The 17,290-nt window shown below is 35.3% G+C and overlaps 3 protein-coding genes across 8 annotated transcripts in view; 2 read left to right on the top strand and 1 right to left on the bottom strand.

Annotated features, from left to right (window-relative positions):
* Positions 1–163: 163 nt before the first annotated feature.
* LOC107658859 (ADP-sugar pyrophosphatase-like) overlaps positions 164–17,290 on the bottom strand; it is a 73,359-nt gene continuing 56,232 nt past the window's right edge. Inside the window, exons 1-10 of one of the 3 annotated variants that reach the window (XM_016447545.1) lie at positions 4,349–4,371; positions 2,826–2,926; positions 2,456–2,523; positions 2,227–2,279; positions 2,032–2,139; positions 1,403–1,498; positions 1,217–1,318; positions 1,076–1,084; positions 950–1,003; positions 164–857 (exon numbers count right to left, since the gene is read on the bottom strand). In XM_016447545.1, the coding sequence (XP_016303031.1) occupies positions 748–857; positions 950–1,003; positions 1,076–1,084; positions 1,217–1,318; positions 1,403–1,498; positions 2,032–2,139; positions 2,227–2,279; positions 2,456–2,523; positions 2,826–2,876 (651 nt within the window). In that variant the 5' untranslated portion in view covers positions 2,877–2,926; positions 4,349–4,371 and the 3' untranslated portion in view covers positions 164–747. Of the gene's footprint in view, positions 858–949; positions 1,004–1,075; positions 1,085–1,216; positions 1,319–1,402; positions 1,499–2,031; positions 2,140–2,226; positions 2,280–2,455; positions 2,524–2,825; positions 2,927–3,062; positions 3,280–4,348; positions 4,372–17,290 lie in introns of those variants that run through there. The other 2 variants (XM_016447543.1, XM_016447544.1) reach the window with 2 other exon arrangements.
* On the top strand, positions 3,352–7,225 carry LOC107658858 (cell division cycle protein 123 homolog). Of its 4 annotated transcripts, none has more exons than XM_016447538.1 (13): positions 3,352–3,492; positions 3,768–3,839; positions 3,935–3,995; positions 4,081–4,113; positions 4,198–4,293; positions 4,381–4,487; positions 4,615–4,663; positions 5,233–5,308; positions 5,435–5,557; positions 5,654–5,682; positions 5,854–5,982; positions 6,106–6,307; positions 6,992–7,037. In XM_016447538.1, coding segments are annotated over exons 1-13 (1,053 nt in total). In that variant the 5' UTR covers positions 3,352–3,418; the 3' UTR covers positions 6,994–7,037. The 4 variants fall into 4 exon arrangements, with proteins under 4 accessions (XP_016303024.1, XP_016303027.1, XP_016303026.1 ...); XM_016447541.1 differs by having other exon boundaries at positions 3,355–3,492; positions 6,106–6,243; positions 6,995–7,225; XM_016447540.1 differs by having other exon boundaries at positions 3,355–3,492; positions 6,106–6,243; positions 6,992–7,225.
* Positions 10,546–17,290, top strand: part of camk1da (calcium/calmodulin-dependent protein kinase 1Da) — a 57,255-nt gene continuing 50,510 nt past the window's right edge. The window contains exon 1 of the mRNA XM_016447535.1: positions 10,546–10,838. Within this exon, the coding sequence (XP_016303021.1) occupies positions 10,741–10,838 (98 nt within the window). The 5' untranslated portion in view covers positions 10,546–10,740. The remainder of the gene's footprint in view (positions 10,839–17,290) is intronic.

Genomic DNA, 17,290 nt, shown 5'->3' with positions numbered 1-17,290 from the left:
TTTTAAGATGTGCATTCGACCAATAAACCCAAGAAAGAAATCTAGAGTTGTGTTTGGCAATTTATTTGGATTACACTCTTATTAAATATGTGCACAAATAAAGATCTATAGGAACAATAACAAGTTAGAACCACAAACAAATGCAAAAATGTAAACTGTCAAATTTATTAGATAAAATTAATAGTTATCCAGGTACACAGCATTGTAAATACATCCTCCAGCATAAACTGTAAAATTTTAGAATTACCTGCGCATTGCAGTCCTGTAGACCCAATATATAATAATCTGCTACTGACCGTATGTGAATACATAGATACAGTACATCAAAAATACCCTTTTGAGTCAGTTTTACAAGATTTACTCCAAGTTCTGATCATAATACAAAGTACCTTTCCTATAGAGTCTTTTTGTGACACTTACTCTTACTGTATGACCTATAAATTATTTTATTATCTTTTTTATGGATTTCTTTTGTTATTACAGGCCAACATCAGACAGGACATACTCAAAAAATTCACAAAATAGACCTACAGTTTTAGTTTGGTAAGTTCCTATATATTTAATAATGAATTGTAAAACTGTGCAAACACTGAATACCTCTTAATTAAGTACTGTTAGTTTATCAGGAATGTTCAGGCAACCGCTGTAAAACAGTAAGGCCATGGTCAAGCACTGATAGATTTCATCACTCTGATGAGCTCACGACAGTCTGTCTTTAGTGTATTCCAGGTGACAGATTTGTGCATCTCACTGCTTCAGCACAGGCAACTCTCTGGGTTTAAAGAAGGCCTGCGACATTCCCATAGCATAAATATACACCTTAGAGTCCACCACTATTTTCTCTTTCTGCAGCAGCTCTATAAAAATAACAAGAAGGAACATCAAAGCAAAACCTAACATACTGAATCATACTAAAAGTTAGATAGAATTCAGCAAAACGATCACCCACCATCAATTTTTTGCTGAAATTCATCCAGAGGTAGAAGAATAACCTCCACAAATTCTAAGAGACAAACATTAATATACTTTTAGGAAAAAGAAGAACAATGGTGACTTTTTGAAAACAAATACATACCTCCATCACCTATACATGCACACAATGGAGACAAAAGAAAAAGAAAGTCTTGCTTAGCATTAATTTAAAACACAATATGGACTTCTTCATTATTCTGTGATAAAATAATAATAAAGTGCTTCCCGATGCTTCTTCACTCACCCAGCTGCTGAGTGGGGTTTATATTTTCAAGGTCATCTCCATTGATATGTACCATCACCATCTGTGTGGTGCAGTTAGACAAGCCCGGGTCTAAACATGTGACTAAAAGACATGGGAATGAGACATTAAAATATTCTAATTTATATACATTTTGTCAGGTATCCACACACATTACAGCAGCTGTACCTGGAGTGACGCCCACCACCTCCCCTTTGTAACCCGTTTCCTCCTTTAGTTCTCTCAAAGCAGCAGTTTCAACGGTCTCGTTGTCATCTATCAGACCTGAAATATTCATGCACAGAGAATGATCAATAAATACAGTACACTGCATCATATTTGCAACCTGTTTCTTACTAATTTTGGGGTGCTGATTTAAAAAATAGTGTGTGTTTTGCTCAAGCACGTCACACTTTCTCACAAAATATGATGCATTTCGTAGCATTTTTGCTTTTGACAACCATTTATAAGGAGAAGAAGTTTCATATTATCCCTTAATCACCAGAAAAACTGGCACAAAGACATGATTCCCATCTTCCTCTGAGCCAGATTACAGTTTCTTTCATTCTCAGTTGATTATCAAATGTATGAATGATTCTGAAGACATTATTTTTTATGCCTAATCTTGATTTCCACTTTTCACTCTCTTCATTCTTATTTGGTGAAAAACTGTACATGATGAAAGATTTTACTGATTTTTTTTAAACTTATAAATAAAATTTGGCAATATTTTTGTAAATCAGCAGATTTTTTTTTCAAGATGCAGGGCTGTGCTATTATATGATTTATATTATGTTATTTCATCATCAGACGCAGACCTGCAGGAAACTCCAGTGTGTTGCATCCCATGGGTGGACGAAACTGCTTCACCATTACAACACAGTCTTTATGAAGAGTCCTCTTCAGAAGGGCTATGATTGCTACACCTTAAAATGAATCCAAACATATGAATAATTACAGAGCATTAAAGCATAAAAATAGGCTCAAATAAGAGTGCACGAGACTGTACACACCATCGGCTGCGCTGTTAGCGACACGGGTTGTTCTCTTTGCTGTTTCCCATGTTCTGAGGAGACAAAGTTTCACAAAAATATGCATACAGATCATTTCCTGAAGATTTTAATAAATAATCACACAAACAATGTTTTAGGTTGATTGTAAGCAACAATAAACAAGATCATTCCAATCAGTGGTATCATGTCCACTCAGTCCAGAGGTCACACATCATTCACAGATCAATACCTGGTGCTTCCAGATGGATCCACATATGTGGTCTTCTCAAGCTTCACCCATTTTCCACTGGCTATCAGCTAAAAACACATTATTCATACGTTTACACTTCATAAGTTTGTACTTTAAGCACAACACATGAGAATTACATTACTTCAAAGGGACAGTTTGCACGAAAATGAACCTTCATGTTGTCCCTTTTGCATATGATTTTCTTTTTCTCTATGAAAACCAAGCAATGCAATGGCATTTTGACAGTCTCAGGCATCATTCACTTCATGGAAAAGTGCACTATAGCAAGAAACTCACAGGTTTGGATCAACATGAGGGCGAGGAAAGGATGACAGTATTTATGAACTATCACTTTAAGACAGATTCTTACCTCCTCTTTGATGACATGAGGTTCAGTAGTCGCTTTCTTCGGAGAGCTCATGTTGTGCAGGCGATCAGTGATGTTTAAGCTCTGGAACAGCTGCAGTAATTCTGCACGTACAACAGAAATTAAGTTACAGGGCGCATGATGTTTTCATAATGACCACAGTCTATTTAAGCTAGGCTAGTTAATACATAAAAAGTAACGGGGATCATTCCAAGTCGTTTCAATCAGTGGAGAACGTACCTGAGAAATCGTAAAGTATGTAAAAAAAGTCACAAGTGATCTATCCAGTTTAGTTAATTTTCTTTCAAGTAGTCACGTTCAGTAAGTATCTGCCTACTTGTGTGCCGCTAAAACAGTTCCTCCCCTTTTTGTGCAGTGGATCGGGTTATCGTTGTATATGTTATATTGTCAATCTGGCCACTAATATTGAAGAAAAACTAATATAATTGACTAATATAAAACTTCCCTTGAAGTATTAAAATACAGATTCATTTCAAAACAAAGAAATGCATTATAAACCGGAACTGTAGTTATTGGTACTACAGTTATGCCGGAATGTTTTTGAGGTTGCGCAGATTATCAGTGTTTTAGGCAGCATGAAGAAAGAGCAGGTTGTAAACTGTCAGTTTTCTGTTTGGTATCCTTTATTCAAGAAACACACTATTAAGAGGTAAGAGAGTTATCTGCACAGTCTGATAATATATAATGATCGGGAAAACTCAGGAAGTCCACAAAATCGTGCGTTAGCAATGCCATTATAATATGATTACATCACTACTATTTTTTTTCTTACTATATAATCTCAGAGACTATTGGCATTGTTAAAGTACATTATATATAGGACGATATAGGAAAAATATTTTGAGATTATTTAGTTATCTGTGCTGTTAATATAGTTATGTCAGTGCTGTTGTAATTAAGTATGGTTATTTTCTCTTTTACCAGCTTGATTCTACCTATACCTCAAAATGTAATCGATTATTTATTAGATGACGGGACACTTGTGGTTTCTGGCAGGTGAGATTTTTGCAAAAGTTTGGTATTGAATAAATTCTAATTCTTTCTGTTGTTGCCTGGTTATTGAATACATATCTGATTGTTTCTGTTTATAGTGAGAACATCAATTCGCAAACACAGATCAATAACAGTGACTCGGACGAGGAGGACGTTCAGGTATGTGTGTGGTTGTGTGAAATACATTGATATCTCTTAAAACTCAACTCAACTATTTTCCTGATCTCATGCTTTTGGTTCCCAGTGGACTGATGATGAAACTACCACAGCCGTTACGGTGCGTCTTATTCCTCTCAGCCAATCAAAGCACAGCTGATGTCATACACTTCTGCAGGTACTAAATTGTGTGAATCTTCTTCAGGCCCCAGAATTCCCAGAGTTCAACATAAAGGTGCAAGAGGCAATAAACGTTCTAGGTGGGTGCGTCTTCCCAAAACTGAACTGGAGCGCCCCTCGGGTGAGAAGATTTGACTTACAATCGTAATTCATACACATGAATATATAATACTCACAATATCCTTCATCTTTATGTGTTCCTCCCCAGGATGCTAACTGGATTGCTCTGAACAGTTCTTTACAGTGTCAGGGTCTAAGCGACATCTTCCTCCTTTTCAAAAGTTCAGATTTTATAACGCATGACCTCACACAGTCGTACGTATCCCGCACAAATGCTGATATTCTCAGTTCCCATCATGCTCTATGTGGTGGGGGGTTTTCTTCTCAAGAAATTAAAGAAAGCAGGTTGGTTGAAGTAATAATTTTGTACCTCCTTTGGCAGATTCCTCCACTGTAGTGATGATTCTCCAGACCCAACCATAAACTATGAGGTACAGAATCACAATAAAACAGCTAAACATACTCCAGATAATATAACCACAATATAATACAATATTATATATTACCAAACAAAAGTGCTGTTCTTTTGAACTTTCAGAGAATCCTGAAAAAAATGATTTTTTTCAATTACCACTAAAAATATTAAGCAGCAAAACAGTTTTCAACATTGATAATAATAATTCTTTCCTGAGCAGCAAATCAGCATATTAGAATGATTTATGAATGATCATGTGACACTGAAGTAATAACTGCTGAAAATTGCATTTTAAAATGTATATAAATAGAAAAGAGTTATTTAGAATTGTAATAATATTTCACAATATTATAGTTTTACTGTATTTTTTTCAAATAAATGCAAAAGAGACTTCTTTAAAAAAATTTAAATAAAATGAAAAAATCTTACCGACCCCAAACCTTTGAGCAATAGTGTGTATATTATATTATATTATATTATATATTATTATGTCATAATGAAACCCAATGAATAACTCTTAAATATCTCCCAAATTAATAAAAAAAGAATAATATGTTATTACTCTGTGGGACTCATTTTGTGCAGCTGGTGTTGAGAAAATGGAGCGAGCTTATTCCAGGAGCAGAATTCCGCTGCTTTGTGAAAGAAAACAAAGTAATTGGTATGACAATTGTGCATTTTTTAACCTGATTTGTGAATAAATGAATGTATTGTATTGTATTATATATGTAATGCCATGGAAGTATAACATTTCTTTCTACATACTGAGATCAAGTCTGTTTTTTAGCGATCAGTCAGAGAGATTACACCCAACATTACCAGCACATCGCCAAACAAGAGGCCAGCATCTCCTCCTCTATACTGGAATTCTTTAGAGATCACATCCAATACCAATTCCCAGACGAGGACTGTAAGTGCATCAATGTGAAGAGCAGAAAATATTTGTCTTGTTTTTAAAAAGTTACGTATGTGTGTTAATAATGTTCTTTCTTTCTTTTTTTTTTAGTCGTCCTGGACGTTTACAGAGATAGCTCAGTAAGTTTTTATGAATGCAAATTTCACATTTAAATGTCACTAAATATAGGTACTAAAATATAGGTAAATATAGGTACTAAATGTATCTCCAGTGCAAGCCTGTTGTTGTAAACCGGTTTGAGGTGAATCTTTAACAAGTATAAAAATAATTGCAAGTTTGTCTTTTTAAAGGGGCGTGTGTGGTTGATTGACTTCAACCCGTTTGGTGAAGTCACAGACTCTTTGCTCTTCACGTGGGAGGAGCTAACATTTGGCAAATATCTCACAGCCAGTCAAACGCAAGAAGACACAACACCGCAGGTAGTTCTTACTTGAAAATGATACACATTTTACATCAAACCCTGTTCAAATGTATTGCACTGCCTGTATTTTAAAAGTCAAATGTGCTGCTATATTAATGCCACGCATCTTGTATTTTATTAGGACGGACCTGCATTCCGTTACACCACCAGTGAAGTCACAGTGCAGCCCAGCCCATGTCTGTCCTACAGAATCCCACGAGACTTCCTGGACCTGACCACAGGGGAAGATGCCTATAAGCTCATTGGTTTTCTTAAGCTGGTGAGTGAGATGGGGATGAGAACAACAGAGACAAGGACCTCTGTAGAAAAAGCAGAATGCAGTTGTGAGTCCTGTTTTAAAATGTAAACTATGAATATTTTCACACATACAGTAGTTCAGCATTCAATAACCCAAGTGAGTCACTTAAAGGAATAGTTCATCCAAAAATGAAAATTGGCTGAAAATGTACTCACCAGTCAGACCTTCCAGGATATAGAAGTTTTTCTTCACTGGAACAGATTTGGAGAAATGTAGCATTACATCACTTGCTCACCAATAGATCCTCTGCAGTGAATGGGTGCCGTCAGAATGAGAGTCCAAACGGCTGATAAAACTATCCATAATATTTTTTTCTCCAGTAAAGAAAGACATCTCGTCTAAATCAGGAAAGAAATATGTACAGATCAACGATGGTCTAAAGTTAAAACATCTTAATGATGGATTTGTTTCTTACAAACACGTCTTTTCACTTCACAAGATGTTAACTGATAGACTGGAGTGGTGTGGATTACTTGTGATGTTTTTATCAGCTGTTTGGACTCTGATTCTGACGGCACCCATTCACTGCAGACCATCCATTGGTGAGCAAGTGATGTAATGCTACATTACTCTAAATCTGTTTTGATTGATTTTCATTTTTAGGTGAACTATTCCTTTAAATATTACAAATTAAAACTAGAATTTTTACTTTGGCCAGTATTTCTGATTTTACACTTTTATTTCTTTCCTTTCTCTGTAATTGCAAAAGAAGGGTCAGCAGGAAGAGGAGGAGTCCGATGAAGAAGGGGAAGAACCTTAGTAGGTTTACTTTAAATCCTGCTTGAATAGACCTGCCTGTATTTTTCAAGTGAATTGGAAGATCTTGATTGGCTACTTCAGGGTTAAAATTAAATTGAGGTACCAAACTTTGTCGAAAGCTCTCCTTGCTGTATATAATGGGATGTTTGATTACCAATAAAGCCCCTGTCAAATGCTCAGCTAATATACAAGCTTCTGTGTTGCAGAAGACATTTTTATGTTATGAAGTAATAAAGTTTTAATAATAAAAAAAAGTTTCTGTGTAAATTATACCATCTTAAAATGTAGTATCTCCATAAGACCAAACTAAAGTTTTGTTTTCAACAGATTTTTCAGCATCCACGTGGGGGCGCCAAATACTAAATAACTTTGTGGACAGGAATAATCTGTAATTGGAATATATTTAAACTTTCTCTTAAATTTTACTTTAATTCCTAGGCCTTCAAAACGAATGGAATTTAATAAAATCTTAAAACAGCGTATCAATTTGTATAGGGCATGTACTACACATTTCTAATTCAGCTTTTTTTGCTCAGCTTTAAAATACTTTCATCTCAAGAAATTGTTGTGTAATTGCAACCTGTATAAAATAATTTTTAAAATCCTTATCTAGTAATCACAAATGACAGAAAATTCATTAAACATACATGGAAATTAATTGGTCAAAAGGTTTGGGAACCCTGTTAATTACGGTCTTGATTTAAATACAGGAATACACAATATCCACAATATTTGTTAACACATTACAGTAAGGTTCTGTACATTAATGCTAGTTGATACAATAGATATAGCTGTTGATTAATGTTAAATTACACATACTAATACATTTTTAACACTTCAAGTTGTATAAATGAACATTAGTAAATCAATCATGAACTAACATGAATTTTACAATAAACAGTAGCATAATTATATATTACATTAACATTGACCTTAATTAGTAAATGCTGTTTAAATTGAAACATGTTCATTGATTCTACTTGTGTGATTCTTAATGCATTAACCTAAAGTTAACCAATTAAACCCTATTGTATATATCGTTACCGAATATTCTTTCTCCCCCAAAGTGCTCTCACTTTGGTGTATTTGCACTCAAATGAATGTAATCAATTCAAAAGGACAAACAAGATGTTCATTTGAATTCAGCTAGCAACAAATGAACAACTACCAGCGAGCCCTGCACATCAAGGTGTCTTCATTAGCACTTGTTTTTGTCCACGGTTGCTGGGTTGCATTTGGGGGGGGTGGGCTGACTGTCAGATCAAACTGCTTAGATTTGCTGATTTTAAGAGCTGGTAAAGAGAGAAAGAGGACAAGAGAGAGAGAGACAGAATGCAAAGGGAGGGACAGATTTTCCAGAGCTGAGAAACTGCAGTGGTTTGCAGCTGGAATACTCATGAGCGGTAGAGTACAGCAGAGCTGACTGATGCGCACACACATACACACACACATTTTGTCCTCGCTGCTGACTGTATTGATAAATGTGAATGGCCTGCAGCCAATCTGACATCCACATCAGGCACATGTCAAGCAAGCTTTAGTCCTACTATTAAAACCTGCTCTCAAACATGCTTTTTAACCCTTAAATGTTGCTGTTTTATGTGGGATGTAGACATTTAAGGGACATTGAAAAAAAATTGCAAAGGTTGTCACTGTAAATACTTCAGTCACCACCTTTATCTTCATGTCACATGCTCACCTCAAGGTAAATGTTGTTATTTTGACTGTATAATTGTGTTAATTTGTATTATTTGAGTCTTGATGTGTTGTTTAATTGCAATACATTCATTTTAAGTGCACTTTATCGATAAACACAGACACTTTTAGAACTCTAAAGCTGGTTTGTGCGCTACTATCATCATTAGCCTGCTAATAGGTACCACCAGATGTAGCCAAAGTGTTATTTTACCTTGATTTTGCCTAAACTATTTTGACTGACTTTGTTGCTTTAAAATGCAGTAACTATTAACAATGATTAATATCTTCTTCCGTGTTCCATAATGCATCTATATTGAAATGACCACTGTTTCATTTCCTACAGGGTACCCTGAGAATTTAGACTTTATTTAAAAAATTGTTCTGAACAGATGCATGTCTTTTTCAGTTGGGCCTGAGCATGCTTTTGGTGCAATGCGAACAATTCACACAGCCACACGGTCTCTCCTCCTCCTTTCCTCTACTCTCTTATATGGCAAGCCATTTAAACATTTATTTGTTGTTACTAGAACATATTTGTAAGGCAGCGGCTATTTGCACTGTGTAAATACCGAGTGTAAATTATAATTTTAATTCAAATTATTAAATGGATGCACCTTTGGGACATTAAAGCCCTACCTACACCTACCCTAACCCTACCCGATACTTTTTCAACTTTTTGATTATTTCCTTCATTTTTATTGAAAATAAATGCCTTTCCGATGTGATATGAGATCTGAAAAGGGAGAAAAAAAGTTAGTCAAAAGGCAAGTTCGAACTCTGGTCGATCGCATCAGAAAGACTACGGTACACGCTTAACCATTTACGCCACTTTAATCACACATTTGTGGGTGGAAATAGCCTCTGCCAACGAGGCGGGCTATTTGCACTTAGTGTAAATAGACACTCCGTATTTTTAAATACTAGAAAACAATCCACTACTATATTTTTCGGTTTCATTAACTATTCCTTAGATACTAGTACTTATTTCAATAGTGACTTGTCTCTATTAAACTCAATTTAACAAAGTCAATTTTATTTTTTGGCTCTTTCCACAATACACTTTTTTTTCCCCCACGTAGTCACTTGTCACTTACAGAATACCGATAACTAAGAAATGGTCAGTTAACCACTGATGTCACGTGGACTATTTTGTCGATGTCCTTACTAGGTTTCTGAGCCTGGGGATATTGCAGTTACATTGCTGCCTATGCAGGGTCAGAGAGCTCTCGGATTTCATCAAAAATATCTTCATTTGTGTTCCGAAGATGAACAAAGGTTTCACGGGTTTGGAACAACATGAGGGTGAGTAATTAATGACATAATTTTAATTTTTGGGTGAACTATCCCTTTAAAGAATCAATACTAGTATAACTGCAATAGGTACCAGTAGCAATTGGAATACTGTTTGGAATTTATTTCCAGTAACAAGTACATATTCACTTATCACAACTGGGAAAGTGGCTGGTAGCAAAGTTTGTAATTATGTTCAATGTATTTATTAAAAATACTAGTAAGTGCCGTAAAAAAACGGATGCGTGTAAGTTAAATGTTAAGACGGCTTGCCATATTTCTGCTCTTTGTGCTCTTTGTCAGGTCGCGCGGTGAGGAGCAGAGTATCTTCCTCCTCCTCCTCCTCCTCCTCATTCACTCACTCTCTCTCCTCATTGCCATAACAACGGATGCAGCGCATCAGTCCGCGCGGGATCAACGTTCAGCAGCCGCGCGGGGCGGAATAAACCCGCACCTGTGCCATTAAGACTCCGTAAAGGTGACACACACACGCACGCACGCGCCTCTCCGAACTATTTACGTCAAACTGTTTAAGCTGCTTGAGGGAGATCCTCACCGGGGTTATTCGGTAACGGTACAACCGGGGAAGGCGAGGGAAGAAGGAGAAGCAGAGAGCAGGAAGTGCAGCGTGGGAAAGCGGGGAAAATCTCCAGAGATCTCCAGCGCTCACTTCTCCATCTACGATCCTCCCCGTTATTTTTTTTTCCCGCCATGGCTCGGGAGAACGGAGAGGCCGGCGGGGATTGCTCGTGGAAGAAGCAGGTCGATGATATCAAGGAGATGTTTGAATTCAAAGAGGTGCTTGGGACGTGAGTAACTTTTGTGTTGGTTTTGACACGCGGCTGTAACCTAAAATAATGACGAGAATTTGTCATAGTTTCATCCTAGTTACCTAGTTAACTGCCGCTACTGAAATAAACATCTTAAACCAACTTAAATGGATATGCTGGTCTCCCAGGTTGGTCTGGTTTGCTGGTTTTACAGAGGTGTTAGCACACTTATTGGCTGGTTTCCCTCAGTTGAACACCAATTTGGCCAAAGTGTGTGGCAAAATTTGGCCAATTAAAAACCACTTAAAACCAATAGCCTAAATCGTCTTAGACTGGTTTATGATAGGCTATTGGTTTGAGCAAAGACTTCTGTCAAATTTATTTATTGCCAAACACCCTAGTTGTTTGGAATTTGCTTGGTGAGGTCCTCAACATACATTAAAATACATAGGCTACATAAATACATGCATACACACACATAAATCCAACTATACATATATGTCCTATCAATTATAAGGAGTGAAATGCAGATGCATAGAGACCAGAGGAATTAAGAGCATGAACAATCCTACAATAAGTACCGTTCAGAAAACGTTTTAATTGCTCTAAGGCGTCTGCCTGAAGGAAGAGGCGTAAAGAGGTGTCTGGCTGGATGTAAGTGGTCTTTCAGGATTGTTAAACCTTTTTTCTGCAAACGTGAGACATAGATCTCATCAATAGTGGGAAGATCACAACCAATAATCAGACATAGTTTGTGATTAGGCTACTTTCAAACAGTCAGTATGTTTGTTTGTTTATTTATTTATTTTGATGGCAGTGGTGGCTAATAACAATACAATAACAGTACTACTGCCTTTTTAAGTAAAATCTAAGTAAAAAACACTTTGAATTGAATTATGAATAAAGAAAATAGATTTGAAGCCCATACATTTGAGTATAAATAAAAATATTGAGACAAGTTAAATTGAAACAAAGATGTTGTATTATAATAATTATGAACATTTTACAGTGTAATTACCATAATTGTGTGTATTATGTGTAAATGCTCCTTTGTAACCTGAATAGATTCTCTTGTTCTGTTGACCATCTTTTACCAACAACAAATGCCAGTTTAAGGTGGTCAAATTTGTTTTGGACCAACCAGCCACCTTAAACTGGATTTTCCAACAGGTCTTCTTTCCAAGCATAAAGGTTTTGTTGTATCTACACAAGAGAAGCAATAATGTTCTGATGGTGGTTTCATCATGATTCACTATTCACACTATTTCTAAAAGCAGGGAGTCAGAATGCATCACAAAAACAGTTTTTTTTTGATGCCCTGAAGGTGTTTTGGGTGGAGTTATTTCATGTTTAGGTTTTTGTTTAATGCATGAAGGGACATGGCGGTTTCCGTTACCCCGCATGCAGTGCTTTTGCAGCGGTTGTGGTCATGCATGTGTGCTTGATGGCAAACGGTACTGCTTTGCAGTGTGCAGCCACTTGCATCACCATGTATGCATGTTTTCATTCACCACACAAGTGATTTGCGCTCAGGTTGTTAGTTAGTTTATTAAATGCCTTCTGGACCTATAAAGATGAACCTATGTGTCATCTGCTGTAACATACAGTATAGTACACGGTGCACCAATGCAATGTTTTTGTTGTGCATCCTCACAGGCATGCAGTGGGTCGCCCGGTCGCTTTGACTGCAGTAATTTAATCTCTGTGTGCTAACCAGGGGAGAGCCGGATTAACCAAGTCGGATTATTGCACTGGAGGAAGACAGGCCTTGAATAGATTGTGTCCAAATTTCATAATGCAAGTCTGAGAGGTTTACTTAATGATCATAGTGATACTTTACACACAGGGCCTAAAACTGAAAATTTTCTATACATTTACATTTAAGCATTTAGCAGACGCTTTTATCCAAAGCTACTTACAAATGAGGACAATAGAAGCAATCAAATCAACAAAAGAGCAACAATATGTAAGCGCTGTGACAAATCCCGGTTAGACTAACGGTTAGTCTCATACCTGCCAATGGCTGCTGACTTAAGGAAATTTACTGGCCATAATTATTATTATTATTTTATTTTTTTACCGGCCATGAAACTGTATGTGCATTATTTCATTAAAAACAGGCGGAACAAATTGCACTTTTTATTATTAATATGCATTATTTCATGCATTATTTTTTATTTAATCAAATTATAAAAAAAATTAAAAAAAAATCAATGAAGAAATATCACTCTACCACTATTGAACTGTAAAGTAAATGATGTTCAGTTTCTTGATCATTTTGCTTCACAAACCCTCAATATATCATCAGGAGCCACGAGTATTAATTTTGCCTCAATATATAAATACATGAACACAAACCTAATCTCTAGAACTGCTCTGAGAGTCACTTCATGAGCATTTTACAGTTTCTTTTGAGAAAAACTCATCATAAATGTCTTCATAAATTGTCAAAAATGGCTTCACGGCAATCTGTCAAAATAAAAGTTTAGTTTAACTAGAAGAAATCGTGACAGAAATATAACTTAATATAATGGTAGTACTACTACTAATAATACAAATGATTATTAAAACATTTTTAAAATAATATTTACCAGAATTTAGCACAAAAATATAAATACACAAAGTATTTCTGGAAATAAATAAATAAATAAATAAATAAATAAAATAATAATAAATGATTTTTTTTAAATAAAATTAATTAATTAGACATGTTTTTAATTATTAATATTTAATTAAACTATTAATCGAATCCAGAAAACAGAATTTGTTAAAAATAAAACTAATAAAACATTTTATAGGGCCTTAAAAATGTAACTTATGTGAAACGTTTAGTAAATTGCTATTTAACATTGTAAGCTTCATGATTTCAGTTAATTAGACATGCTTTTTGATGAATAAAATTGAATTTAATCATTAAAACTAGTCTAGAAAAATGAAAACAGAAAAAAGGGAATCCAGAAAAATAAAACTGAATTTAGGGGGTGGGGGAAATTTGTCATTTTTGGGTGAACTATCCCTTTAAGTTAACTGAGTAAAAGTGGAGCAGGTAGTGCAGGCTGGTGAAATTGAGTGGAGCCGGGGCCTAATTTGCATATCCACATATATTAAATGAGGTAAGGGTGTAGAGTCATATTCAAACTATTTTAAAGCATCAAGAAGTCATTTTCACTGGAAAAACAGTTAAATATGTCATTTTGATTGTCAAAGATGCATTTTAAGGGATACAATTAGTGACTGCAGGGGGACTTTAATATAATTACAGTAGAAAGGACAAGGTGTCAAGACTACACTGATGTAAATAAACTCTGAGCACGATCGTTCAGTTGGAGAAGTGTTTGGTAATGGAAGAGCTTCGTGTCTGTGAGGACACATCTATTAAACCTATGATTAGGTGAATCTGGGCTTGATGTGAAGACGCTGCCGTCATAGCAACCCAAGAGACAGGAGTCATGGCAACTCCGACTGGCCCGTTCAAGCACACCATTAAGAGGGTCTCACCGATCTTCATTTTCCCCCTTATAAAAAACGCTGCTGGCATCGTACGGTCCTTTCCTCCCACGCTCATGGCACACGCAGATTTTATTTATCCACCCACAGACATCCAACTGGCCGTTATAAACCAGTACACAGCATGCCTGATCTTTACTGTATTCACAGTTAAGTGTTATTATTTCCTTTGGGAATATTGATCATTGATTCGGTCTAAAATGGCGAGGAAAAGATGCAGCATACTTATAACCCTGTTAGTTCGCTCTATTCAGAAGAAAGACAGCGGTGTTGGCGTTTCCGGCAGAGCGGAGGGTATTTCTGCCCATATTCTTGACAGATGTGTCAAATTCAACAGTTGGGCTCTGCAGGGACAGTTTTCTAAAACCAAAGTTTGGAGTCAGTAAGATTTTTTTTGGCCACTGAAAATTTAGATTTTCCTACACATAAAATACATTTTAAAATATATTAAAACAGAGAACTGTTATTTTTAAATTGTAATTATAAATTAAATTGTAATAATTAGAAGTTAAATTGTAATAACATTTCACAATAGTACCGTTTTTTTACTGTATTTTTAGTCAAATAAATGTAGCCTTGGTGAACATAAGAGACTTCTTTCAAAAACATTAAAAAATGTTACACATGCAAAAGTTTTAAGTGCATATGAAAAACTGGAAACTCTCAATATTTATGAATTTATAAAATAGATTTGATACTAGATTTTGAATATGAACTATATGAACTTTTAGATTTTAAATAGATTTATTTATTATTAGTGCTGTCAAACGATTAATCGCATCCAAAATAAACGTTTTTGTTTGCATATATATGTATGTGTGCTGTGTATATTTATTATGTATATATAAATACACACACATGCATGTATATATTTCAGAAAAATATGTTATGTTTATATATTAAATGAATTTATTTATAATGTAAATTATGTGAATATAAATATAGACATGTAAATACTTGTAAATATTTTCAAAATATATACTGTATGTGTGTGTATTTAAATATACATAATAAATATACACAGAACACACATGTATTATGCAAACAGAAACTTTTGTATGCGATTAATCGTGATGAATCATTTGACAGCACTATTTATTATATATAATTTGTTATTAAACAATTTAAATAGTGTGAAAATAATTTGTGCTGTGTTTTGCCACCTTCTATCTAAGTGTTATACAAGTACTGTTTTAGTTTTTATTCCAAGTCATTCATGTCTGTAACATATTATGCACTTAAGTTTAATACTTGGAAATTAAGAATTTGTTCAAATCCATAATCCTTGGAGCATTAGTAATAGTGATGCATGCCTTAACAAGGACCATAAATAATAACAATAATATCACACCCACAGTATGAATATGTAGAAATAGACTTGTCCACTCTGCCTAGTAGCTCAGGGACATGAGAATTCAGTGTTGTGTTTCATCTGTGTGTGTGAACAGCTCCAGTGTTGTTCCCTGAACTGAATTATTCAGTATGTGAAGCGCCCAGAGGCCACAGGAGGTCATGTGATCACTCAACAGGTGTGTGTGTGTGTGCCAGGTACAGCATGCTACTGTTAGAAAACTCTCAAAGCCACAACCTAAAACACACACATCCTGCACCAGGTGAGGTGACTCGAGAGGAGAGAAAGGAAAGGCAGGGGAGAGATAAAAAAAAGAGAGAGAGGAAACATTGAGGCCATGAAGCCTTTAATTGCTTGCTCCATTTTCAGGCCTGTGCTCCTGGCTTTGTCCTCTATTTAAGAATGTCTCCCTGTCTCTCTCTCTCTCTCTCTCTCTCTCTCATATCTCTCTGTTTCTTGATCTCTCCTCACTGTACTCTATTAAAGTGACTTTTGCAGGGCAAGCTAGAGTTCAAAATGAGATTCTATTATAAAATCTTTGTCACAGATACTCGTTGTGGTAGGTTGCAGATGAGGAAAGCCCGAGTTGTTGAGTGGAAAGTCACTTAAAGGTATACTAAATCATTTTTGTCTACTTAAATTGTATTTAATAACCAAAACTACTGTCATGTTAGCGAAACAAACAATTTAAATGCACCACCAAGTTTCTCCTTAGTTTGTCATGGTTGTTGTTATATATCAGTTGCTTCAAAATATAGCAAGGGCTTTTTTTGACATCTAATTTTTCTTGTTGGTCTCTGCTAGTATTTCAAATTATTACAGCCGTTTCATTTCATGAAATGAAGTCATGGGCCAAATAAAATAAATATTTGCTTTGGTGAGTTAATACATGTATAATGCCTGATTTTAATTGCAATGTAAGAAACATATTTAGAAATATTAACTTCATAAGCTACCTTTTATAGTTAAATAATGTAAAATGCTGTTTAATATAATGCATATACATTTCTTTGTGCTTACTGAAAAAACAATGGTATGCTTTTTCTTTTTTACTCATTTAAACATCTTTAAAATTATATTTACTGATTTTAAGATACTGTTTGCAAAACAGATTAAGAGCTCAAACCCAAAAAGCTAATTTGTTGGGGGTTGTTTTTCTTTATGTAAGTACATTACCGTTCAATAGCTTGGGATTGGTCAGATTTTTTTGTGTTTTTGAAAAAAGCATCTTATGCTCGCAAAGGCTACATTTATTTGAACAAAAATACAGTAAAACAGTAATTTTATAAAATGTTATTCCAAATTAAAAACAGTTTTCTAAAGGGGTCACATGATGCGATTTCAATTTTTCCTTTCTCTTTGGAGTGTTACAAGCTCTTGGTGCATAAAGAAGATCTGTAAAGTTGCAAAGACTAAAGTCTCAAATCCAAAGAGATATTCTTTATAAAAGTTAAGAGTCAAACCACGCCTACCTAAAACGTCTCGTTCTAACACGCCCCCACATGTCTACGTCACGATGTGGGAAGATTTGCATAATGCCGCCCAAATGTTCATGCAAAGAAAGAAGGTGTAACTTTTATTCTCGCTGTAGTATTGTTGTTGCCGCCATGTCGTGAAGGCGCTGTGTGTTTCG

Source organism: Sinocyclocheilus anshuiensis, unplaced genomic scaffold (assembly GCF_001515605.1).
Source record: "Sinocyclocheilus anshuiensis isolate Anshui unplaced genomic scaffold, SAMN03320099.WGS_v1.1 scaffold283, whole genome shotgun sequence".
Taxonomy (NCBI): Eukaryota; Metazoa; Chordata; class Actinopteri; order Cypriniformes; family Cyprinidae; genus Sinocyclocheilus; species Sinocyclocheilus anshuiensis.
Note: the sequence above shows the minus strand (reverse complement) of the source record. Positions and strands in the feature narration are given on the sequence as shown.